We start from the raw sequence: 27,747 nt of genomic DNA, 5'->3' as shown, positions 1-27,747 counted from the left end.
TTCCTTACAATGCAGCAATTTTCCTCAGAATTCTAGTGTCATTGTGTTCATATTGTGCTGTGCTTAGTGCAACTGCGTCCGATTTTTTTCTGAAATGTGCATGCCATTGTGTTCATTTTGGAAAATCAGATACAATAACGCTGAAATTCTAGCAAAAATGCTGAATTGTGGAGAAAAACATGGCAGGTTTTTTTTTGTTCAGAGTTGCACTTTGTTCACTGCACTTGCGGACTGTCATTGTGGGACAGTTCTGCTTGTGCAGCAACTTAAGGCATAATAATAAAATGTGGCATTCGTACCAGGTTTAGAGCTGTGCCAATGTCACATATGATACATATATAAGTTTTTGTTCTTTTGAAAAATATTTAGCATTTTCATTGTCTTTTGGTTCTTTTCTTTGTTTTGTTCTGCCCTGCAGATCCTTTATAAACAGCCAGACTAACAGAAAACAACGGGTGGAGCCAAGAACGTTTATAACAATAATGGTATGTTTTTTTATGTCACTTTAAAAAATGTCAAGCATTTCACATTTTAGTTTAGAATTCATTAGGCTGAATTTAATTTCCTTGTATTTTTAAATTTAACACCTTTTTCATCGCATTGTCAACTAAAATTATGTGTAAAAACAATGAATGAGTTTGATGGAAGGATCTGAGAAAGACATAGTTAAAATCAACATTTCCTAGCAGCCCTCCCCATGGAATGTCAAGTCCCCTGTTGTGATTGGCTGGCGAGTGGAGGAATCAGTTTTCACTCAGAGTGGAGGAAGAATGTTCCCCTCTGCCTCTGATTAGGTCCTGAGCCGCAGGAGAAGAGTCTGACCTACTTCCCAACAATGTTTAAAGCTTCAAGAAGCTGCAGTTCAGGGACCTAAAGGGCAAAGAGACCCTTAACGCTCCTTTTGGATTAGCGCGTCTGCCTCAGTGCAACAGACTATGTCCCAGTATTCCAACAACTATCTCCTTGTTCCTATCCCCGAGTATCCGATCTTGGACTGTGTCCCTAACAAGAACATCAAGATTGTAGTGCTGGGGGGAAGTGGTGTTGGGAAAACAGGTAAGAATACTGTTACTTTCTTTGTAAACAGTTATATTAGTATCATTGTAAGTATGTATAAATATGGGATCTATTATCCAGAATGCTTGGGACCTGCTAAATAGATTTCTTTACCTTGCTAATGCTATCATATAACAGTATAACCCTGTGTATTTGTTCACACTCACACATATAAACCGGAATCATTGTCTGATCACCTTATTCCCTTTGTACCCTTTCCCTCATCCCTTTACTCTTTAAAAAACTTACAAAAATCCAGTAGTATAGTTTTCCTAGCATAGTTACTATCAAGTTCGAGGTAGTGTCTTATTAGAGAAAAAAAGGAAAATACTATTGTAAAAGGCACTGCCAAACTTCAAAGCATTCTGGATAACAGGTTTCCCAATAGTAAATCCCATACCCATTGGCCTAGAAGAAATAGCTATGTTCAATTTTCATGTTCTGCCTACCCCAGAATATATATATACACACGCACATTACATCCTGTTGCAAGATGCTAGGATTAACATTTACAACCAATGTATCCATGACAGAAGTCATGTTTGCATAGATTGGAAAAGTTTATTATGAACATGCCTATTGCTTTATATGTTATAAGTATGTAGGAATAAGTAGCAAACCTTGTGGTGGCAGTGATACTGTATGTGTATGATGCTACCTGCAGATTGTGACAAGCGAGTTCCTAATCACAGAGTAATTCTTCAGTACTGCTTCTATGGGACTGAAAGATCAGGGATGCAAAAGATGGGTTGGGCAACTTGTAGCCCAAACTACACTTCTCAAGATCACACTGACAGCCAGCAACTGTTTTTGGTTTTGGGAAATTACAGATATACATTGTACACAGTTATAATAATGGTTAGGGCCCCTCAGCAGGTGCAGGGCTTTACCTTTAGGTGAGTCTAATATCCCACAGGCATAGTTTTGAACAACTCCCGACCATAGGTTATTTACAGCCCAAATTTTGACTGCATGCAGATTACAAGGGGAGTTGGGACAACGGAAGGATCCTCAGGGACTTCTTGTCTGATCTCCATTTAGATCTATAAACCACTTAGATCTGTGCATCTGAACTGTATTAGTTTCTGATCTTATGTCCTATTTTCCCAGTGAATGGGTTAAACCTTTTAACTCATCTGTAAAGTATACTCCCACTGGAAATCCTGTTACTCTGATGGTCTGACCAGTTCATTTCTATTAAAATGACAAATGTGCAAATAACCATAAAGCTCATTATAGCAAAACAATAAATATATTTAGCCTTCCACTTGTCTTTCTGGTCACATGACTCTTCCATATGAAACTTGACCAATGCCAAAATCTGCACTTATAATATAATTTCACTACTGGCTACAGTCAGGCCCATAGTAAGGATAATATAATTGATGCAGTGATGCCACTAGAGGGCAACCTAGTGAACTTAAAAGGGATGCAAACGGACCTGAAGGGAATGGGTGAGGTTTGTATGTAGCATAAATGTAGAGTGTGACCATGGCTTTAGGTTATGTGACCTGCACAAAATCAGACAATTCAGAAGATAGACCTGTGCACCTCTTCACACACTAAACCCTTTAGCGGCAATGTGAGATTAGAGCTCACCACAAAAAAACCATTCACTTTCTATTCATTCTTATGGGATTTTTAAAAGCATATTTATCAGTGGGCGAACTCAGGAAGGAATAGAAAGTGGGTGAATTTTTCTATGGTGGGCTCTAATCTCACATCTTGAAAAATCTGCTTCAAAGAGTGTCCAGTACTATTGTGTTTTCAATTGTATGTTATAAGTAAAAGGGGTGTCCTGTGCTCTAACAACACCCCCCCCAAAACACCTCACATGCAATTTGATCTTAGGATGGGCCCTTGTTGAGTTGGTGGAGGAAGTGTGTTGTTGGACTATAACCCCCAGGCTGAATAAATCAATTGGGCATCAGTGGTTCCTAAAACAAATGATAACTCTTTATTTACAGGGATGTAATACAATCTCCTGAAGGATATGCACAAATTATACTAAATACTCAGCAGTTAATAATAAATATAGCTTCTAGCAGTTCTTGCTTGATTAAAGGTACCAATGACAGGCTGAGGGCTTAAGGTCCCCATACACGGGCCGATTATAGCTGCCGATATCGGTCCCTTGGATCTAATCGGCCCATGTATGGGCAGAACCGAGCGGCCTGGCCAACCGATATCTGACCTGAAATTGGCCAGATCTCCATCGGCCAGGTTAGAAAATCCAGTCGGATCGGGGACCGCATCGGCTCGTTGATGCGGTCCCCGAACCGACTGCCCCATGGCCGCAAATGTAATCTGATCGTTTGGCCCCAGGGCCAAACGATCGGATTATTTTTTTTTAAGCTACTTGCTGCCCGATATGTGGGGATATCGGGTGAAGATCCGCTCGCTTGGCGACATCGCCAAGCGAGGAGATCTTATAGTGTATGGGGACCTTTACTCCTACATCGAGCTGGGTGGGATCCAAAAAGGCTGAGTACATGTTGGCTTCCCCTTTTAAAGACTAGAATTCTGACATCTCCTGGCCAGTTACTAAACTGCCAGAAAATAAGGACCACACTTAGCTGTCCCAAACCTTAGGGGACTGCCTACTATAAAGGGTAACAAAACCTTGAGTCCCCTACAAAAGAAAAAGAGGTTTGCAGCAGCAACAGCAATAAAGTAATCTATAGAAAATGTTTCCTGAGCTCTTCAAGTAAAAGGTACGTGTGCAACAAACTGAATGAGAGGTGTGTTATTAGTAGTCAGAAATCTGCAAACTGCCTCTTGATCTATTGAACTACAAAGCACTATGCTCCAACAGCCTTTGCCTGTTAAAGGATTCTGGGAGTTGTAGTCAAGTAACGAGTTTTTCAAAAGGGTACAGGCATGTTTAGCATGTAATTATTTACTTACCTGTGAATATCCACCCTGCAACCCCTTTTCATTCTTACTTTGAATATATTTTGCATATAGATTCTATACTGATATGGTTACAGTACTTTTTTTTTTTCACACAGCACTGGTCGTCAGATTTCTCACCAAGAGATTTATTGGAGACTATGAGGCAAATGCTGGTGAGTTTGGCTGCGAATGGAAAGGCAAATTACCTGACAGCATATGTGTTTGATTTAGTATAGATAATATACACATTTTAATAATCTCCCCAAACTGTAGAATTGGTTATATGCCAAAAGGCCTGGTTTGTGGTTGATGTGTTTCGCATATCCTATTGGATGTTAAGATTTGATAGCATTTATGTGTCATATATTGTTTTTTTTGCTGCACTAAGAAATCACTAGTGTAAGCATATTAGGGGTCCTTTCCAAGACCCATTGCAGCTGCGGCTGTCACCACTACCTTACTTGTGCGTCTGAATGATGTGTAAGTTATGGGATGTGTAGGTGGCAGGAGTGGGTAAGCATACATACTAACCCCCTCCTGCGCCTCATAAATACAGTGCTGCCAAAAGCACAACAGTACTATATTCAAGGGGGTGGCTGTAGGTCTCATTGCTCAGAAATGGAGTGCAGAGACTTGTGGCCATTCTTTAGAAAGAAAGGCAAAGTGTAAAAAAAGATGGGTTATTTTACACTGCATTTCTTACCCGCATTTCTTAGTGTAAATTTATTGCAAAAATTGTTATAGTGAAATGGAAATACTATCATATTCAGTATACATTTCTTGATTTTGCTTAGATTTCAATTAATTCAGGGACAGTCACAATTTATAGGCTTTCTGTAAACTAAGGGGCACATTTATCAATGTACGAATTAGTACAATTACAAAGAATTCATATTTTTAAGTTTTAGAACTGTGGATATTTTTTGCGATTTTTTCGTTAATTTTCCTTTTTCGTACTAAGTTTTTGGTGCTGTTTACGATCGTTCGGATATATAAATTTCGGAACTTTCGGATCATACCGCAGTATTTTGGTACGACCACAATGTGAAATTTTCGCACTTTTAACGCTCATCAGATATTATTGGATTTAATGCAAATTTTTTCAATTGTACTTTTAAATGTTCGAAATTCGACTTTGATAAATGGGCCCCTAGGTGTTGTGTCAGATGTCAGCATAACCTAAATAACATAATTATGTGTTTCATGCAGTTCCCTGTTAGCTTAATGCAAGATGTCATAATTAGAAACTTTCAAATGTACATTAATTACAGATTTCCAGTGGTTTTCAATGTATTGTAAATGTACAATAATTGCAATTTAAATGCATCTTATTGCTTTCCGTGGTTCTAACTCTAAAAAAAAATGTAGGAGAAGTCAGTTCTACCCCAGGTTGTAATAATTAGCTGGCTTCTGCTACAGGTTTTCAGATATCAGAACCAGGAGTGCAGAAAATGTGCCAGACAGAAACTGCTTTAAATAGCAACTATATTTACAAATGATTTTAAAGTTGCTTAGAAGTACATATTCTTTCATTATGAAGGAAAGCTTTTACACATATAGGCAGGGCCGCCATCAGAAATCACGGACCCCTCACAACAAATTTTCTTGGCCCCCCTCCCACCAGTACAAAGGACTCACAGACATGAGACATTGGTAGCCAGCAGGGCCCCCCTAATACATGGTAGCCAGCAGGGCCCCCCTAATGCATTGGTAGCCAGCAGTGCCCCCCTAGTACATTGGTAGCCAGCAGTGCCCCCCTAGTACATTGGTAGCCAGCTTTGCCCCCCCTAGTACATTGGTAGCCAGCACAGCACAGCCCCCCGTGTCTTGTTCGGCTCCTCCGGCGTCTTCAGTGGTGGCGGCTCCTTCCCGGCGGCGGCTAATTCGCGGTGGCTTCGGACTGCTCCGGGGAGGTCCTTCCTGGACGACACCTCTGCACTTCTGAGTGCCAAAAGAAGACAGGCCCTTTTATAAGGTTGCGCCCCGTGCGTACTGACGTGACATGTACGCACGGGCGCGACCAATAGGATCACCCGCTGACTACCAATGACAGGGCCCGGAATTGATTAAAGGGGGCCCGAGCTACTAAGAAAACTTTAGCACGGCCGGGCCCCTTTTAAAGTTAAAATCGTCCGGGCCCGGGACGACTGTCCCCCCTGTGCCCCCCCTGATGGCGGCCCTGCATATAAGTATGGGATTTATTATCCAGATGTTTGGGACTTGGGCATTTTTTGGATAAGGGGTCTTTCGGGAATGTGGAGCACTATGACTTAAGGCTATTGAAAGATATTTAAATAATAGGATTTGTTTTGCCACTGACATGGATTTATGCAGCTCAGATAACAGTAATACAAGGTATTCTCCTTTATTTCAGAGCACAAAGCACACAAATAAAGAACCTTTGTTTAAATAGGGCTCTATGGACACTGGCATTGCAGTAATTTGAGCTTTCTGGATAGTGGGTTTCTGAATAATAGATCCCATACCTGTAGCCTTTACAACTGAGCATGAGGGTCACTGGGTTCATCAAAATATGACAGTGAACACATATGACAAAAGGAATTTTCCTGTCTCAGCAGACTTCTAATGAAAAGGAAATGTCTGTGTAGACATGTTAGTTGCACAGGCAAACCGGGTTTTTGGATTTGTTTAAGAGCCTCAGAGAAAGATCTGCCAAAACACATACTGGTTTGTACGCTTCCCCCAAATCATACTGCCTTAGGCAAAGTGCCTCGCCACACTGACAAGACCACCCCTGGTTATACCTTTCATTCATCATATATTGTAAACTTAAAATCCCCAGCTATCAGATTCCACAGCCGTCTCTGGATGCAAGGATGAACTAGAATAATGGGAAGGAAAATCATACAATGTTTAGCCATCCTGCTTGCCTTGGCTGAATTGTTTCCATGCACTACAGTAGAACAATACAGAGGCTGAGGGTGCTGCTCATGGAGAATGCAAACAAAAAGCAAAAACTATGGGGGCTATTTACTAACTTTCATACTTGTTTCCACGATTCACGTTTTTGTGCTAATATTCATTTTTTTGTATTAAAAAAATTGAAATTTTTTGCCATTTATAATATGTCAGAACCATGAAAAACACAAATGTAAAAATACTCCATCCCACTGACTTCATGTAGAATTCAGTGGGAGCTGTCCTGCTCAAATTTAACAATTGTTATTACATTCATGGTTTTAGGGGTTTTCAGGGGGGATTTGTTTGTAATTCAACAAAAATTCACATGAAATCATAAAAACTCAAAAAATTGTGGTTTTCGTGTTTCGTTTTTGTTCCACATTTTAATTTGTTTATGCTTTTTCAATTCTGGTCTTTTAATAAATGGCTAGACATTCATGGTTTTAATGAAAAAGAGTTTATTTGTGGTTTCAAAAAACTCCAAAACCTCTATCTATCTATCTATCTATCTACAGTGGTGTGAAAAACTATTTGCCCCCTTCCTGATTTCTTATTCTTTTGCATGTTTGTCACACAAAATGTTTCTGATCATCAAACACATTTAACTATTAGTCAAAGATAACACAAGTAAACACAAAATGCAGTTTTTAAATGAGGGTTTTTATTATTTAGGGAGAAAAAAAATCCAAACCTACATGGCCCTGTGTGAAAAAGTAATTGCCCCCTGAACCTAATAACTGGTTGGGCCACCCTTAGCAGCAATAACTGCAATCAAGCATTTGCGATAACTTGCAACAAGTCTTTTACAGCGCTCTGGAGGAATTTTGGCCCACTCATCTTTGCAGAATTGTTGTAATTCAGCTTTATTTGAGGGTTTTCTAGCATGAACCGCCTTTTTAAGGTCATGCCACAACATCTCAATAGGATTCAGGTCAGGACTTTGACTAGGCCACTCCAAAGTCTTCATTTTGTTTTTCTTCAGCCATTCAGAGGTGGATTTGCTGGTGTGTTTTGGGTCATTGTCCTGCTGCAGCACCCAAGATCGCTTCAGCTTGAGTTGACGAACAGATGGCCGGACATTCTCCTTCAGGATTTTTTGGTAGACAGTAGAATTCATGGTTCCATCTATCACAGCAAGCCTTCCAGGTCCTGAAGCAGCAAAACAACCCCAGACCATCACACTACCACCACCATATTTTACTGTTGGTATGATGTTCTTTTTCTGAAATGCTGTGTTATTTTTATGCCAGATGTAACGGGACATGCACCTTCCAAAAAGTTCAACTTTTGTCTCGTCGGTCCACAAGGTATTTTCTCAAAAGTCTTGGCAATCATTGAGATGTTTTTTAGCAAAATTGAGATGAGCCATAATGTTCTTTTTGCTTAAAAGTGGTTTGCGCCTTTTTTGCCCAGTGTCTTTCTTATGGTGGAGTCGTGAACACTGACCTTAATTGAGGCAAGTGAGGCCTGCAGTTCTTTAGATGTTGTCCTGGGATTTTTTGTGGCCTCTCGGATGAGTTGTCTTTGCGCTCTTGGGGGAATTTTGGTCGGCCGGCCACTCCTGGGAAGGTTCACCACTGTTCCATGTTTTTGCCATTTGTGGATAATTGCTCTCACTGTGGTTCGCTGGAGTCCCAAAGCTTTAGAAATGGCTTTATAACCTTTACCAGACTGATACATCTCAATTACTTTTGTTCTCATTTGTTCCTGAATTTCTTTGGATCTTGGCATGATGTCTAGCTTTTGAGGTGCTTTTGGTCTACTTCTCTGTGTCAGGTAGCTCCTATTTAAGTGATTTCTCGATTGAAACAGGTGTGGCAGTAATCAGGCCTGGGGGTGACTACAGAAATTGATATTGAAATTGAAAATTGAAATTGATAAACCACAGTTAAGTTATTTTTTAACAAGGGGGGCAATCACTTTTTCACACAGGGCCATGTAGATTTGGAGTTTTTTTTCTCCCTTAATAACGTAAACCTTCATTTAAAAACTGCATTTTGTGTTCAATTATGTTATCTTTGACTAATAGTTAACGGTTTTTGATGAGCAGAAACATTTAAGTGTGACAAACATGCAAAAGAATAAGAAATCAGGAAGGGGGCAAATAGTTTTTCACACCACTGTATCTATCTATCTATCTATCATCTATCTATCCTGTATATATACTAAAAAACTATATTAAACATGTAAGTTACAGGACCCTGAACTTCACCCATAACCATACCCTGAGTCTGAATAACATTCAAGTTAGAGTAAAGGTAGGGAGTGGGAGGGGGGATACATATGTCCCACCCCTGTGTCCATCATGAATACAGGGCTGCTGAACACAGCAGTGTCTACAGGTCTCCTTGCTCCAATTTGAAGCACAGAGTGCAATTTATTTTTTGTGTGGGACACAGTGCAAAGTGCAAACATGCTAAATTGCACCTTTTTGTTGCACTTTGCACTTTTCCTTGTACATTGTATATGACCCCTAGTAAGATACTTAAATGTCTTCAATAACCATTCTGAAAAGATGAGGTCTCAGTAGTTGTAGTGGTCTAACATTCACATTTTAAAATTTGGCAGAAGTAAGCATAGCAACAAGACACAAGGCGGTCCTCCTGCATTAGTGAGGACTAAGCTAAGCAGCAATTTTGTGACATAAAGGTATCCACATGTGCTGTCCATAAAAGCCATCAAACTTAAGACCAGATGGCCACAAAATCTGATTGCAGCAGATAAAAATGAAATCAAGTTGGACATACAGGAGGAGATCCACTTGTTTGGCTAGGTTACCGGCCTGATTTTGGCCACTTGTCAACAACTGGATCTTACTGTATGGGACCTGCCAGGTGAGGATCACGTCAACACGCCAATGGGATTTTCAAACCTGCTCGATAAACAGCTAGCCTATTTTCTGACAGATATGGTTCGGGGTGGCAGTCCCAAGCACCCTTATATATGAGACGATAAGTCACCAATAACTTGGTTTGCAGTACAGAAATAGCATGTGTACCTAAGAAAATTCCTGTTGTGCTACAGAAAAAATCTGGTCACACCAAATAATGATTTCATCTATGTTATGTGCTTTCTAGGACACGTCTTGATTAATAAAAACTTATTAAAGCACTAATTTTGAAAAAGCCTTCCCACTTTACAGCATAATATCCGTTAGGATGTTAAAGAGAATTCCAATGTTGTGTTTAGTGATGTAAGTAAAGCAAATTTATAACTGATTTGTTGTATTTATTTTGATTACTACTCAGGAGCCTTATATTCCAGAAAGGTTACGATTGATGGGGAACAAATTTCTCTCCAAGTGCAGGACACACCTTATGTATCAATGGAGGTAAGCCATTATGGTATCTGTAAGCATTTTAGTAACAGATCTAACAGTGTACAATATATATATATATCTTTGTCATTAAACAGTGGAGCATGAGGGTTTATCTTATTGTGTATCTTTCATATACAATAGATGAGCTGAGTATTTTTGTGGTGGTACAAAATGGCAGCTATAATAGGACATTAGCAACCAATCCATGATTAGCTTTCAACAGGGCCGTAACTAGGGGTAGGCAGAAGAGGCACTTGACTAGGGCAAAATGATGGGGGGTGGGATGCCAAACAGGTACCTCTTCCGCCTAACCTTAGGGGCTGATTTACTAATCCACGAATCCGAATCCCGAATGGGAAAAAATCTGATTGGAAACGCGACTTTTTTGTGAATTATCGCAACTTTTTCGTAGCCGTTGCGAATTGCCGCGACTTTTTCGTAGCCATTACGACTTGCGCGAATTGTCGCAACTTTTTCGTATTGAGCACTAGTAAACAGCGGGCAAACCTCTCCGATTTTTTCGCAGCGGCTACGAAAAAGTCACGACAATTCATGCAAGTCATAACGGCTACGAAAAAGTTGCGACGGCGGCAAAAAAATCACGAAATACCGATCATTACGAAAAAAACGCATTCGGACACTTTCGATCCGTTCATGGATTAGTAAATTGTCCCCATAGTCTTGCCCCTGCTGCCGCATGTCATTGTGCGGCCAACCCGCCATGACAGGACTGGAGTGGAGTATGCAGGAGCAAGGTGGCTGGCCAGGTTGCCTTGGGTGCCCGTCTCTGGCTTTCAACTTTGTTCTGCAAGTTAGAAACTGAAAGAAGATACCTGGCTCATTGCAATAGGTTTTGAAAATGGTGTCAGTTAGGTCCTAGCAACCATACGGCAGTTGGATTTCCAAGCCTAAGAGTTACAGAACAAAAAAGTTTAAATATTTCAATAACCTCAAAAAAATAAATAATAAATAGGTTAGCCCTCACTTTGCTATACAGGTTATAAATAAAAAATAAAGACAAACTGCACAATGTCTTGATGTTTGCAATATACTATAAGTTCATTTTAAGGTATACTGCCACTTTAAATTGGATTTTAGTTTGAGGGTTTCGAACTATGAGTTTGTTTATGTGCTGTTATATGATAAATTACATGGTGCCATATGTGTGCATCAAGAGATACACGAAGCAGCGTTTGCTGTTTATTTAAACAAAGCAGTGTTTTCTGGGAAGTTCACTTTCTTTATACTGAGCAGGAGTCCATGGCTTTCATTTGTCTTAATATATTTTTATTAATGCTTTGCTGCTAATGTATAGCTTATGCAAAGGAGTAACATGTACTTCGCAGTGGGTTTATGTTCATCAAATTAGTTTATGATCTGTAGGTATAAAAAAATAGACCCTGTTGTTGAACTACAATCCCAGCACTGAAGGTAAGCCTTTGGTGGACTTTCTTGGGCCCACCAGAGCAACTGTATTCTAGGGGCCATTCTTAAAACTGTTAGATGTAAAGCTTACAAAATGGTATAGGTGTTACATGGCTATATGGTGGAGATAAATCCCCAAGCAATGACAGTCCAACTCTGAGTTGGAGTCAACAAGAACAGAGGGCTGTACAGTGGGCAGTAATGATTTAAAAAAGGGCTGTCCAACTGGTAAAGTATACCCTTTGTAGCCCAAACCTAATGGGGGGGGGGCAAAGTTGCCGCACTACTGCATTCCCTTTCCAAGAGATATTATCCTTAGTGCTCCTATAGGCACTGTGCTGTCTTCACAGTCAGGAGATAAACTGACAACATACCCAATATTATTTTAGTTCATTCTAGATGTATCTAAATGGAAAAGTTATTATGAAGTGCTTGCCTTTTTATCTAACTGGCCACTTTAGTAGAACATTAACGGGACATTTGCATCCTCAGTAATGTGATCTCTTCTAAGTGCAGTTTAAGTACTGAGGCTGCTGAAGGTCAGTCAAGGTAATTCAGAGCCTTGCTGCCCGAAGGTTTGCTATACAGATTTTCAGGAGCCTACAGAAGGGCTAATTTACTAAATGATATTATGTGCAAAGTGCAAATATTGGCACTATTTATGAAATTGATCCTTCAATGCACTCTATGCAAAATTTGCTCATCGTTATTTTTACATTAAGGGTATTCCGTCATGATTTTTATGGTGTCATTTTTTTACTAAATTACACTGTTAACATAGCAAATAATTCACTCTTTCATTTAAAATGTTATTTTTGAACCAACAAATGTATTTATTGTAGTTGTAATATTGGTGTGTAGGCGCCATCTCAGCACATTGTGCCTGAGTCTGAGCTTTCAGAAAGAGCCAGCGCTACACATTAGAACTGCTTTCAGCTAACCTATTGTTTCTCCTACTCCCATGCTACTGAAGAGTTATGGATTGGCTGAGCTGGACTTGGATTTTTACTATTGAGTGCTGCCAAAAAACGTTCTTTGAGGCTGCATTTTATTTTTATTGTGACTTTTTAAGCCTTATCTTTTTATTTAGTACCTCTCTATTCATATTCCAGTCTCTCATTCACACCTGGTTGTTAAGGTAAACAAGACCCTAGCAACGAGATAGCCGCTGAAATTCCAAACTGGAGAGCTGCTAAAGTAAATGCTAAGTAACTGAAAAACTGTAAATAATGAAAACCAACTGCAAATAGCCTCAGGATATCATTGTCTACAACATACTAAAAGTTAATTTTAAGGTCAACATCCCCTTTAATAGTCTGCTGCTTTAACACAAACATCTTTTTAGTTGCTATGGGTTACTAGACCTGGATCAAACTATTTGTCAGGCACCGCTTTGCTCATATCAGAGTTAAAGCTGTTTGGAAATATGGTCAGCAGGTTTCATCTAAGCCACAATTTCACAGGCAGTGACTTCACTAACTCTGTATAACAGGATCCCCTTGTATCCAAAGGCATGATGGGCGTCCTATACAAAGGGCTGATGTTTTTTTCTGTTTAAGTTTTTATTAAATGAAAATTAGAACATTACAGCACGTTGCACAGTATTGAGGTACAGACTTTGACATTTAGTATATTTACAAGCAATAACAGTGAATACTTACAGTTATTCCATCATTCATACATCCGTATATACAATGTGGGTAGGGTTAACTCTTGCATATTTGTACCAGATGTTTAGGTTCTTAGGGTATTATTGAGTGGGATATGACAGTGAGGACCATGGGCGCCATAGTTTTTCTATACTATCCTGAGTGCTGTTTCTAAGGGAGATATGGCCTCTGCCATAGCTGTCAGCCATGAGTCTTTGGTGGGTGGAAGAGGATTTTTCCAGTTGAGGGTGATTTGTCACCTGGCTTGAAACAGAACTTTGGCTTGTAATCTTTTCTGTATGCTCTGCATCTGACAGCCTTGGAATATATTCAATAAGTGGACTTTACAGTTGGGGGAAATGACGTACTTCAGTTTTTGGCTTATGCATGCCAGAATTCTGGACCAAAAAGGTTGGAGGATGGGGAAGGTCCAAAGTGTGTGCAGTAGTGTGGCGTCTTTAGCAGAGTTGAGAAAGAGCAATTTTTATCTTATTAAGTACCTCTCATGTACAGTATGCTCCAGACACCCATAGTGATGCTTTTGTGGCTTCTTGCCAGTGGTCTTCCATTATAATTTCCACATCCCTCTCCCATGCTTTCCTGGGTTTCTCTCTCTCTTAGCCTTATTCTTTGGACATGTTTAGAGCAGTGTAAGGGAATCTGGTGCATTGCCAGCTACATAAATTCACTAGGATGTAAAAGATAAATAATGAAATCTGAGCTGACACATCTTTTATTGGCTGTTGACATGGAAAGTATATGTTGTGCTGCCATGCTGTTATATAGCAGGACCTTGCTGACTTGGTTTAGTCAGTACCACACAGTTTGCTCTGGAGAGTTTCCCAGATAGAAACCACTGCACAGTTTCCCTTGGCAGAAAACAGAGAACAGCCTCCAAGAATTAGTCACTCAGTAACCATGTCGATAGCTGCAGGTCGAATGCTAGAGGTCCCCTGCCCAGAGGCAAAAAGTTAATATTTAAAAACCTGATGGTACACAGAGTAGGTACTAGGTGTAAGCAGGTACTCATTGGCTCAAGAGGGTGTTTATGCATGCTCCTTAGTATGTGCCCGCTCTGATGAGCAATCACATGCCTGGATACAAGAGAACCCTGGCAGCCATAACATGACAGTAATCCCAGTATTACCTTGGTAGCATTACCACTGTAGTTGTAGGCGGGAGGATGGTGGGCTGGGTATGGATCACTGTGCACCAGGCCCCTTCAAAGATTTTTTTGCACACTGACTGAATAGCTATCTAGCAGTGATATTTCATAGGCGCTGTCACACCATATGGAATGCTGACGTAGAGTGTACAGCCATCTCTAAAATCCAAGGATTCCCAGCCTGTAACCATCCAGCCCTGGCTATATGAAGATTCTTTGAGCCTGAATTAAACAATAGCTGAAGTGCTGCCGGCTGTTTTATAGGGGCTGGCACCCAAGAGATAGGCTTAAAAATAGATTTTTTTTAGTGTGTGGGCATTAGAATAATGACTTTTGCACAAACAGTTCTCATTTTTCCACCTTCTAGATGAGTTTAAAGTGAATGCTGGAAGCTGTAGTTTCTCAGCAGCTGCAAAACCAATCTGAAAATTTCTTGCACGGCAGACATCAAGTAGGCATAATGCAAACAATGAGTTAAGGACCTCACTTTGAAGAGTTTACAGGAAGGAATGTCAGAATGATGATTCTTATATAATCTATTTATAATGAGACAGCATTGTGCCAAGAAATTAGGGTAGAAGGTTTGACTTACTAAACAAATTAACTGAAGTGCTTCCTACTGCCCTGCCAATTAAATAATATGACTAAGAAGCACACAGAAAAGTAGGGCCAGTAGATTGGCCTATTAGCATCAGCTTAAAGGGAACATGTCTGCCTATGGCAGATGCTGCAAGTAATACACCATCTCTGATAAACCCTGCCCTTTTGGGATCCACACGTCTGGACTGAGATTTAAAATAAGTATACAGAGGCCAAAACAGCCCCCTCAAAGGTCCAATAAATAGTGAGTGTCTATGACATCTTACAGCAGCCCCTCTGGCACTGGCAGAATCCACAGATGATCAGAAGGTATGTGTTTGTCCTGGCTGTCCACTTCCTGTCCCCTACTGATGGCAGTCCCATACCTTTGTGGGGCAGGCTTGCTTTGTGAGACCCATGGATCTCTTGTTAAGTTACTGCAACTAGCCATAGGTCCTTGAGGAGAATACATTGAAAGAATTCCCTCATTGATCTGCATCCAAATGTATTTACTTTGTTACTGCACAGAAGTAGCTTATCTTACATAGGACCAGCCACTCTGTAATACTGAAGTCAGGGAGTTCACTGCTGGTACAGCAATATTAGCTGAAAAGAACCACAAAAATGCTCTTTTTGGCTGAGAGAAAAGATGGTAGAGATTTGTTATAGACAATCCCCTCAGCGCACGTGTTCCTCCAGAGGCTGACGTACTTCTCGCTCTCCAGCTGGCCCACTCACCACTTCAGCTACAGTTTATAATACGATCTGATTTATTTACTCAAGGCGAGTGAAAAACAATGTGTGCCATTTTACTGCTTTATACTTAAAATTATTTAGATTTGTTGTATTTGGCTAAGGGCGACTGCCCTTCAGGATAAACAATAAATGCTAAAGGGATCTACGAGACCTACAGTGAAGCCAGCAGGATCAGAGAAAGAATATCCACTTGGGCGAAAGAAGGTTTATGCACAAGTAAATTGTTTTTAGTTGGAGCAATTTCTGCGACATAAAAGTTTGTGTTCTTGTGGGTATCCAGGGTCTGATAGATAGATCCTTTACAGAGGATTTGGTTTTATTTTGCTTCCTATACCTAGAGATGTCAATTAGCCCTATGTCATGAGGGAGATAATGGTCCACTTCTGATTCATGTTACCATTTACATGGAGCTACTTAGTAGCAGCTACTTGTCACGGCTACTAAATGAGCAGAAAATACCTTGCCATAGACAATACTAAGAAATGCCTCTGCTAAAACACACAGAGACAATTATCAGTAAATTATCAGCATTGTCTATTTTTGTATCCATGACAAGTACAGTAGCTGCTAGTAGTAGCTTGGTGTGTCACTGCCATTTTAGCTACAAAGTTTTGGCAGATAGCCATGCCAACATTAGATGTTTCACACTCTCCCACAGGGTACATTTAACTTTAAAAGATACACTTCCATTTTGTAAACTTGTCTCTGTAAGACAATGACAAAAATATGCTACACAGCTGGAGGCCACCAAACTAGTGATGTGCGGGTCAGGAAAAACCCAACTGGCACGTGACCTTAACCCAAAAAAACCTTAACAAAATATTGCAATTGTTGGACCTGCACTCAGCCTGCACCTACGTCTTTCCACTCTGTATCTTACTTATGTGTGCGCCAAAACAGGGAAACTTTGGGAGCAGTGGAAGAATGTACTTCACCCAGTCTGACCTGCACCCAACCTGAACCTGCAATGGGCGCTCAAATTTCAGCCCTAAGGGCTCTGGCACACGAGGAGATTTGTCGCCGGCGATTTTTAAAAGAGCGATTTGGCGACAAGACGAACGACAAGACGCCAATGCTAAACCAATGGAAATCACCAGCATCAAAACATACGAGGCTAAGTCGCCTGCTGTTTCAAATCGCACACAGACCCTTTTCTGAGCAACTTGAGTAAACATGTGGAAGGGGTAACTGTTGAGTGGTACCATGGGTAGCAGATCGCCTGGAGCTCAACTCGCATGAAATCTCTTCAGGTGTATTGTCGTGGCGACTTTTCGCCAAAGCGCCGGGGGGAAAAAACGCAGGCGACAAATCTCCTAGTGTGCCAGATCCCTAAACTGCTTGACCTAAGGGTACAACTGTGAGTCCCGTGGGTTGTGGGTCAATGTGCACATCACTTACCACACCCAGGTCTGGACGGGGCGTTTCAGTGTGTATCTAATTACTCCAATCAGTCCCTGCCCCAGTCAGGTTATCCTCTCATTTTGCAAGCGCACAGATACATAATGGTTCCATAAGGAGCAAGATAACCTACCAGGATATTTTGGAGTGTGGGAGGGAGAGTACCTTTAGGAAACTTACACAGACATTGGAAGAACATACAAACTGGACCCAAGGCTATAGTTTGAATGAGCCCTCACATTCGTCTCTTGTGAAACCCAGTTATGTATAACCTGGATGAGCCTTTAACCTAGAATGGTCTAATAATGGCACAAAACTATAGCTAGACTAATCATCTACTACTCAGTTTAAGAAGAGGGAGTAACCAGGATGTGACTTGCACATTGTACATGGTTTGGAGACATTTGTAATTGTATAATGTAAATATGTGCGAGTCCTTGCTTTTATTTAACTTTTAACCCCTAAATTGGTTGGTATTTAAACTAGAGGTCACTGGGAGAAGTCAGTTGTGAGCTAAAGTGCTTTGGCAGAGCTGAGCTCTCACTAATTAGAAGTGTATCTGACACTGCAGGCAATAACCTTTGACAGGGAGAGTTTTCCCTTACGTCACCCTTCTGAGGCTCAAAACATTATGTTCTCACGACTGACTCCAAGAACTGTCCCAGGCCTGACACAAACAGCTGCTGACAGTCTGGAGATATTAGGAATGAACCATGGGCAGATTTTATACCAGAGAGGAAACGGCCAAATTAGGATAATCTTCAGACTTGGTCAGGCTGTAATTCACATTCCTGGCCTGTCATACAGTGACCTGCAGCCATGCACATCCCATGAACTGTTACTAATGCAATGTCTGCTTCCATGGTCTCTTTACAGAGGTCACCAACAGCAGAACTCCCCTCACCTGTTAAGCCCAGACCAGCAGAGTGTCACCCAGCCCCCCCCCCCCCCGGAGCCTTCAGCTGTCACTTCTTTTTTCTTTTTTTTAAATAAAACCCACAAGAATAACCTATGTATAAAAGGCACTGCATTTGTTTTGCTCACATTTTAAATTATCATGTCCTGGTTCCTTGCTTTTACTGTAAAATGAATGTTCTAGTGTTTGACTTTAACTCTAGTAGAATGCATGTATTTCTTTGGCCTTATTCTGGGAACAGTCCTGCCCCTTTGTTATGGGAATTATACCCCGGATGTGATAGTGGGTACACACTACATGGCTTTATTAACTTGAAACTGCTTTAGAACAGAAGTCATAGACCAAATGGAATTATTACATTTGAAACTTATTTTATTATAAAAGGAGCAAATTTATAATCTGACATACCCTTTTCATTATTTATTTGAGATGCCACTTTTTTGCAATGGATATGAAGTCTACCATAAGGTTTGGGCTGGAATTCAAAATAGGACCTGGCATTTCGAGTATGCAGAGGCCCAAATAGCCAACTACCAGCCCAATAAATAGTGACTGTCTATGGCATCTTACAGTAGCCACAGATTGCCAGTCTGGGCCTGTATACCATCTGTTATTGAAATTTCAGCTTTTGTTGATGTTAAGGTTAAATCAAGAAAAGTATGGCAGACATGATTGGAATGTGAATGGTTAAAGGAACTGTGGCCCAAATTTAAACTCTAAGCACTAAAGTAGTGACCCCATGCCAATGCTTCTTTAAAAAAAAAAAAACCTCAAAACAGATAGTGGTGCTCTGAAGTGAAGTTCTTTGGCCGGTGCATTTTTTAGAGAAGAGGAGCCCCATCCTGGAATACTTTTTATTAGAGCACTGTGCCATTATTTTCTTTGATTTTACCAGGCAGGGATTATGGTGGATTTTCCAAAAATTGCAGTGGGCCTTTCCCTGGCTGTGGCATCAGCACTGATCTACTGGCGCCTCTTCTCATCCCGAGTAGTGAGTTGCCATTGCCAGTAGTGTGTTGCCATTGCTACATCAGGTAGGGCAGCATCATTTGATAAGTTGAACAATTCTATGTTTCTGGTGAGAATTAAATACTTTTTTTTCAAGAATTTTTGGCATTGCATTGGCATTCCATGTACACTATTATAGGTCATGCCCCTGCTTAGGATACCATCATTAGTGCAGCTTTATCACCGATGGGTTAAAACCTTCAATGTAAATGCAATGTTTATGTAAATCAGGTGATTTACCAAGCCCCTCCTTAGCCATATTCCCTCATATTATCACTTTATGCCCCTGGACCATGTACTGGATCAGTACCATCTCCAAAACAAATGTATGGTGTGTGTGCTTGTTGCGTGTAACACGTATTAACATATGTTACTGCTTATAACACTGGTTCGTGGCCATACACAGCATCTGCTTTATTTTAATTGAAACCCCTTGGGAGGGGTGTTCTGAAAACAAAGTTGTATAACCCCTTCTGATCTGTTCCCTCAACAGCAATGCCCTGCAGACTGTTCTGTATTGCAAAGAAAGGAAAACCCTTTGCCAATACTAAGATTCCTTTTGTTTTTCCAAACTTATTTTATCAAAGGGTTTGTGCACAATCACACAAGGGGTTATAATGCATTTCTAATCAGTTACAGGTCACACGCAAATTCATGGCAGAAAAATCAGTGGATTGGTTAAAAATACTTTCTAGGGAGCACTTAAAATGTGTACGCATAAGTGATAATTTGTTAAATGTTGCCTATTTCTTGAATGAGGCAGCACAAACTAAAAAAAAAAAAGCATGCTACATATATTTTTGCAGTAGTCATGGATAGCACTATGGTTGGGAAACTGCCTACAACTCTGCTGGATTAGGTATAAAGTGCTCAAAAAGGGGGGTGTTGGGGCACTCCAAACTAGCAGATCTTTCCCCTAATATGCCACCTTGGGTGGGTGATATCGTACTAATCAAGGGGATAGGAAAAGTCATATTGGGAATCGTTGGATCGGGGACCGTATTGGCTCATTTACGTGGCCCTACATCAATAAGCCGATGCGGCCCCTGATCCAACGAAAAATGAAGCCTGTCTAATCAACATCTGCCCAATTTTTTGCCAGATATAGGTTGGAGCGGCCTGTCGAAGGGCCCCATACACAGACAGATAAGCTGCCGAGTCAATCTTAGGAACCCGAAACGGCAGCTGAAATATGCCTGTGTATGGCCACCTTAAGTAAAATGAAAGTGCAACTGATCTGGCCAAATTAGCTACAATCATACATAAGTAAGGGAATTAATCAGTGCACATTCCCTGTTTCACTAGTAATTTATTGCTTTATTATTTATCTATGCAAGTGCATATACTTTCAAAAACAGTTATGATCATAAAATTGACAAGCCACCATACCATGTCAAGGTAAACCCCATGGTCCTAATTATTTACATTTGGTCATATTTTTTAAGGCTGGTACCTCCTTGCATGGTAGCATTTCTTGGGATAAGTGTCTCCTGACCTGAGAGTTGGTCTCAGCCTTGATCCTCCACCGCCATTAGCTTTTATAGGTATAGGGTGGCCAGATGCCTCTCTTCCTGCTTGAAACCAAATCTTTCATTCACCATATTTAAAAGTCATACTTGGTCAGTCATTGGCTTCCAAATGGGACAGTCTTGACTGAGTCTGCAACCTCTTGCCCTGCATTTGAGCCCCATCGATTGATATCTGAACCTGTCAGGCCATGGAATTGGGTAACATCTGAAGGATCAGCCTGATTTAATCCACAACTAGAATAATGAAGGGATACTGTCAGCAGACATCAAGATAGACTAGGAGGGGTAACCTGGGCTTCTGGCTAAAGCTCACACCCCCAATTTGGATATTTCTAGATGGAATGTTCCTCTCCTCTTACTGTTTCAAAAAGTAGTCGGTGGAAATTATTATTATTAACATTTATTTATAAAGCGCCAACATATTCCGCATCGCTGTACAATAAGTGGGTTTCATACATTGGACATACAGAGTAACATATAAAGCAATCAATAACCGATACAAGAGGTGAAGAGGGCCCTGCCCAAAAGAGCTTACAATCTACAAGGAGAAAGGGTTGAGACACAAGGTGTGGGAATGGGCATGACCAGAGTTGTGAGAAGTGTGGCACAGGGTGTTGCTAAACTAGATTAGGGTAAGCTTCTCTAAATAAATGTGTTTTTAGAAATCTCTTGAAGGCAGAGAGATTGGGAGAAAGTCTGATAGTTTGTGGGAGCGAATTCCAGAGAAGGGGGGTAGCCCTTGCAAAGTCTTGATTTGATAAGTGATTGGATATGAGGAGTGAAGGACAGGGCAGAATCAAGGATAACCCCAAGGCACCGGGCCTGGGAAGATGGGGTGATGGTAGAATTGTTAACCTGTATAGATACCTCAGGAACAATGTGGGCCTTGGATGGGGGAAAGAGAACCATTTCAGTTTTAGAGAGGTTTAATTTAAGGTAACGTTGGGACATCCAAGTGGAGATAGCGGACAGGCAGGAAGAGACGCGAGTTAGAAGCTCTGGGTTGAGATCAGGAGAGGAAAAATAGATCTGAGTATCATCAGCATAGAGGTGGTACTGAAAGCCAAAAGAACTTATTAATTTGCCAAGTGAGGAGGTATAGAGAGAAAATAGTAAGGGGCCCAGGACAGAGCCTTGGGGAACCCCGACAGAAAGAGGCAGGGGAGAAGATGATTCCCCATTGTAAGAGACACTGAAGGATCGATCTGAGAGATAAGATGAAAACCAGGATAAGGCAGTGTCACAAAGGCCAAGAGAGCAGAGAGTCTGGAGGATAAGAGGGTGATCCACAGTGTCAAAAGCAGCAGAGAGATCGAGAAGTATTAGTAGCGAGTAGTGTTTTTTGGCTTTAGCCGATAGGAGGTCATTTGTTAGTCGGGTTAGAGCAGTTTTGGTGGAGTGTTGTCTAAAACCAGATTGTAGGGGATCCAGGAGGTTATTGTCAGAGAGGAATAGCGTCAGTCGGTTGTAAACTAGGCGCTCAAGCAGTTTGGAGATGAATGGGAGCAGAGAGATAGGTCGGAGGTTAGTAGGAATCAAGGGAGGGTTTTTTCAGAATGTGGTACCTTTTGTATATTTATGCCATCTAGTGGAACTGAGTAAATATTAGCATTTCCTCATCTACCAATGCCCATCTACCCACCATGATGGGCTATTGGATGATCATGATCAGGATGGTCTGTCAAAACAGTCCTCTGAAAGTGCCAATTGGCAAACAGTATAGTATAAATAAGCCAAACTGGCCAACCAAACCTGGGAATATTTGTGCATGCCTGATACTAGGGGCTGTCACTGAATGTTGTACTTGATGAGTATTCTAATGTCTTTTTCTCTACCACAGGACGATACAGACAGTATTTCATGCCAGGAGCAAATCAACAGATCTATTTACTGGGCGGATGGATATGTGTTTGTCTTTTCTATTACAGACTATAATAGCTTCCGGGTAATCAGACCTTTGTACCAGCACCTGCGCAAAATCCACCCCAATACTAAGATACCGCTCCTTCTGGTGGGGAATAAAGCCGATCTCCTGAGAGCCAGGCAGGTGGACCCTGATGAAGGTCTTCTACTGGCCAATGAAGTGGGAGGATTCTATGCAGAGGTATCTGCCAGAGAACATTATGAAGGGGTATATGGTGCTTTCTACCAGCTGTGCCAAGAAGTGGGAAAGATGATCTTTAGCTGCAATGGGGAAAAGAGAAGAGGCCTTCATCTTGGGCGCCCAAGGTCACCAAACATGCAGGAATTAAAAAGAAGGTTTAAACAGGTTTTGTCATCCAAAGTAAAGGCTACAACAACCCTTTGACCTTTATTCACCTTGTTGGAGAGGCTGCATTTTAAACAGTTAAGAGCAAGTGGCTTTTATTTTGGCACGGGTTGTTCTGGAAACAAATGAAGCCACAATCCACCTTCAGTATGTACACCTGTGCAGTGCAGCTATATTTATAATAACTTGACTTTTTTATTTTGATGCTGTTTTTTTATAAAGGTTTTCAGATCAATTATTTTTGTCTCAGACTGAGCAATCCCAACAATGTGTAAAACCAGTAGAGTGTTTTTGTTTTACCTAATTGCACTACCTGTGATGATATTTGGTATAGATAGCTAGAAGATATTTGTTTTTTTTTTTAAAGAAAAGAAAATGGCAGTAGTTTTTTATCATCAGACATTGTAGTCCTTAAATAGACCCTTACAGAACTTGCTTTGCCCAGGCTCCTCTCCTACCAAAGATGGCCATCGGTGTCAAAATTATATGCATTTATTAACTACAGTTCCCAGCATTCCATCAGTTTTAAGCCACTGCTGATGGGTGGGAGTTTATACTATTTAACTGCTCATGGTTCAGGGTTGGACTGGGACAACCCGTTGGCACTCCCCCGCCTGCAGGTGACCCTCCCCTGACGTGTTTTATTTACGCACGATCAGGGGAGGATATCAGGCAGTGGCTGGGGCCCCTGTTGGGGGGGGTTACAGGCCGTGGCAGGGGACGTGGCCAGCGGATGCACCTTGGGGGGTGTGGAGCCCCTGGAGCGGCAGCCCTGGTGGGCCCTTCACCCCCCAGTCCAACCCTGTATAGGTTCCATAAGACCCATTTACTAAACCAAGTGTGGAGCAAACCTCAGAACTACTTTATACTTGAAACTTGTGCCAAAACCCTGGTTGCTTCCTCCTTTTGAATAAGGGGCAAAGTACAGGGCACGTGGACTGAGCCTTGAATTAACACTTTCCGTAAAGAGGTAGTACTTCAAGTCCCCCCTTTGCATGTTGCACCTACACACACAACTCTACATGCACGCTAACGAAACCCTCACTGAGGCCAGCGAACCTCAAGCGCAACTTGCATGTGATATAGTCATTTTTAAATCTTATTTGTAAATCATGTGCAGGTTGCGGCAGATACTACTTATGTAATACCTGCAATTATGTCAGAATTTTGGGGAAAAAAAACTGTATTGTTGGCAAAAAGCATGTTGATTTGCATTTGTGCTTGTTATATGCATTAGTAAATGAGTCCTTAGGAGTTTAACAAAACTCAACTGTTAAAATAGAATAAACCTTTGGCCAATGCCGTTAAGAGAGATCCTGGTCTATCTACTCTATTGTTTATTAATGGGGAAAGCTTTACAGTTTTGTAACACTGAAATGTTTTAAGCTGGAGAAAAAGCCATCTATTTTTCTTCTTTGTTCTTGTACAGCAAGGATCCTCAAACTACGGCCCATGGGATGTATCCGGCCCCCCAAGGTGATTTACCCGGCTCCCACTGCATCCTCACCCCTGGCTACTACCTGTCTGCAGGCGCAGCGAGGAGCAGGGAGCGGGCCGTAGTTTGAGTTTTGAGGACGGGCGGAGAGGGGGGGGCTGTAGTTTGAGGATTATAGTCGGGCCCCATGTTAAAAAAGTTTGAGGACCCCTGTTGTACAGAAATAGGGAATGACCATGGAATAGGCCAAATGGTTAGAAGTAGAAGTGTTCACTGACACCTGGCCCCACCAGGAGTTCACTGCTCCTCTTCAGGTAAGGCAAAGAGGGTGGTTGGCCTGAGTGGCCAGCATCAGCATGGGCCCTACAAAGAAAAAAACATTGTTAAATATATAAGAGAAAAAAATGTAACAACTGTTACAAGGTTGAAGGTGAACCCTTAAGATTCCGAACTGGATCATTAGGATGCTTAGGCCACACTCAGTTATGCCCCTATTACCCTTGATCCATCCAATTACCTCCCAACTTTTGGAATCCCCAAATTATATCTGACCTGCATAAATAGGAATAATTGATATATCAGATATTTACAACCAGAGGTTATTGAGGGATGCTGGGAGTAGAAAAGCAGCAGGGGGGGGGTCATGATTAAGACATGCCTTATCAAGTAATTAGCCATTTACCCACTCCCCTCAAAACTGGGCCCCTGCATTACTGTAATGCCTGGCCCCCATATTGTAACTTTAGCCCTGATATTCCCCTATAAATAAGGTGTCAAGACACAGAAACTCCATTTCATATGCTAGGCTATAAAATATCTCCCATTGGGGAGGCCATACATCACAGAACCTACACAATTTTGTGTAGGAAAGCATTTGGCATAGCAAACAAAACAGTTTGTTACCGTTTTTATCACCGGAATAGCTCATATAGCTATATAAGGTTTGTAGCAGCATCTGCAATTGGAATTTATGGACAAATGTATTATAGTGTGTAAGCCAACATAACCAGTGATGCTACCCATAACAACCAATCAGCAATTTGGTGAATGGTCACAAAAGCAAAGATATGATTGGTTGCTATAGGAAAAATCACCCGTGATGTTGTATTACACACTATAATAAATATACCCCTTAGTTTCTTCTAACTGCCCCTCAAGTTTCCCCTGGCACAACTCTACTATTTGGACACTAACACAGTATGAGTGCAAACTGGCAACCCCCACTTTACTTCCATTATTCTAGCTGCACTAGTAAGAGAATGGGATAATGTATTGTGGGACAGAATGGCACTTTCCCATATGACTCACAAGCAGGGGGTCTCACAAGCCCACCGCTAATGTTGGACATATTTTTTTCCACATCTGTGGGTTCCTCTGCTCATGTGAGAATCTGACATATGCATATTTCTTCCTGTTTACATAGTCAACAAAATTAAGAAAATTGCTTGGATTTGGTTTTTCTATATTTGTTTTGTACAACGAACATCAGTTTATTCATCCCAATATGCCCAACTGGAACCAAAATGTAAAATAATGATTTCCCAACAAAATAACAGAAACAGCAGTGCAATAAACTGAATTTGCTTTACTTATAGCTGAATCGAAGTGATTATTTTCTGCAGCCCCAGCTTCATGATTTCATCAGGATAAACCACTTAATATAGTTTATATTTAATCTTCTTGTCTCTTGCCAACATTTCCACCATTTCTCCCTAGACAAGTTTAGCCAAGAGGTTGTCCTTGTGTCTTAAAGGGACATTATACACCTATATTATTCTTTGTACAACATGAGCACAACAAATAGTGTTGGTATTGAAAATGTATTATAGCTATTATTTTTGTTTTAAAAGAATCCCTAAGAATAACAAAACTTATTTCTTTTACTTTTAATACTGCCCCTGCCCTCCCCTTCTAATAAAAGTTAGTTTACACGGAGAAACAGAGCTCTATTTAAACAAGTCTCTCTATGTCGGCTATTGCAGGTGTCTCAGGCTCACAGTTGAGGAAGAGTTCATTAAACTGGGGGTTTACCTGTGGACTACTAATTCATAGAAGGACTCAGCAAGTTGGAAAATGAAAGTAATTTAGGGTCAGTGTTTGCCCTGTTTAGTGCCAGGAATAAAAAAAAAACAAAAAACAATTGTTAATTAAAACACTAGACAGTATGTTCAACAAAACCCATATTCATTGTAATTATGTTGAATAAGGAGTTATACTGCCCTTCTAAATATCATTGCAGTGTATCTTTTGAACAAAACTTCTGAGCCAAGGCATTCCTTAATTTAAAATTTACCCCAGAGCACACTGACTACAATGTGCCTCCTTCACAACACCCCAGCTGACTTCCCTCCAGACTAAACCAATTCTGGTAGAGACCAATAAATAGCAGGTGGTCGTTGGGACTCCAAATCTATTGTATTTACCTAACAAAATGAATGTTGTTTGACCAGGGCTGCCATCAGGGGGGGTAGAGGGGTACAGTTGTGCCGGGCCCCATGAAATCTTCTGTAAGGGGAGTCCAGTCACATTGTGAAAGTTACACAAATTACTTAAGTTAAATATAAAGTTATGCCAAAACTTACGCAATTTACATAACTTCTGCAAAAACTGCCTGGAAAACTGATTAACTTGCCTTGAAACTCTGGTATTGAGCAAAAGGCAATGCAGAGAAGCTTTGCAGGGACAAACTCCACTGTCCCCCACTGCACACACAAGGAACTTTGCCAAAGTTTTGGTACTGTGAGCTTGTGTTCAGGGGGGGGGGGGACCAAAGTTTCTTATGGCAGCCCTGTGTTTGACAGAACACACACCATGAATAGGCATAGAGGTGGATACTGTGGCTATATAACAACAGTGTCTTTTTTCTGTATTCTTTTGCAATACCTGCAGATGTTTTTACATGTGTTTTACAAAGCAAACCTGCAGTCAGCACTGACTATAATCCTAAAACAACCCACAAGGTGTTCCACTCCTACCCCCACACCAGCAAAGTGGGGCATTGGTGCAACTCTAATGGTGATGGCACATGGGGTGCATTGTCACTGGCAGTAATTCATGCACCCCAAAATCATTACCTTTTTTATACATCAAAACTTGCCTCCAAGCCATCAATCTAAAAATAAGCACCTGCTTTGAGGCCACAGGGAGAAATATCCAAGCGCTTGGTGAGCAACATGTTGCTCACGAGTCACTGGTTGGGGATCACTGCCTTAGACCATACTGCATATTTAATACAATGCAATGTGTTTGCCTCCATTGCAGCTACAGAATTTCTACTGAAATACTCAGTGTGAGAGAGGAGCTGAAAGACTGACTGCACTGCCTGTTCCCACTTCACATAGGCAAGAGCAGGCTTCTTTATTCAGTCCCCAGAAATCTTGGTCAGGACTCATTCCTGCGGTACTACCAAGATTAATAAATAACAAA

The 27,747-nt window shown here is 41.0% G+C and overlaps 1 protein-coding gene across 2 annotated transcripts; it reads left to right on the top strand.

Annotated features, from left to right (window-relative positions):
- Positions 1-755: 755 nt before the first annotated feature.
- LOC100488596 (ras-like protein family member 11A-like) lies at positions 756-25,913 on the top strand. 2 transcript variants are annotated; one of them, XM_031892397.1, is made up of 4 exons: positions 756-1,056; positions 4,047-4,124; positions 10,122-10,204; positions 22,458-25,913. In XM_031892397.1, the coding sequence occupies exons 1-4, from the start codon at positions 936-938 to the stop codon at positions 22,923-22,925; spliced, it is 750 nt and encodes a 249-aa protein (XP_031748257.1). In that variant the 5' UTR covers positions 756-935; the 3' UTR covers positions 22,926-25,913. The 2 variants fall into 2 exon arrangements, with proteins under 2 accessions (XP_031748257.1, XP_002931839.1); XM_002931793.5 differs by having other exon boundaries at positions 759-1,056; positions 4,068-4,124.
- Positions 25,914-27,747: the final 1,834 nt, after the last annotated feature.

This window comes from Xenopus tropicalis, chromosome 8 (assembly GCF_000004195.4).
Source record: "Xenopus tropicalis strain Nigerian chromosome 8, UCB_Xtro_10.0, whole genome shotgun sequence".
Taxonomy (NCBI): Eukaryota; Metazoa; Chordata; class Amphibia; order Anura; family Pipidae; genus Xenopus; species Xenopus tropicalis.
Note: the sequence above shows the minus strand (reverse complement) of the source record. Positions and strands in the feature narration are given on the sequence as shown.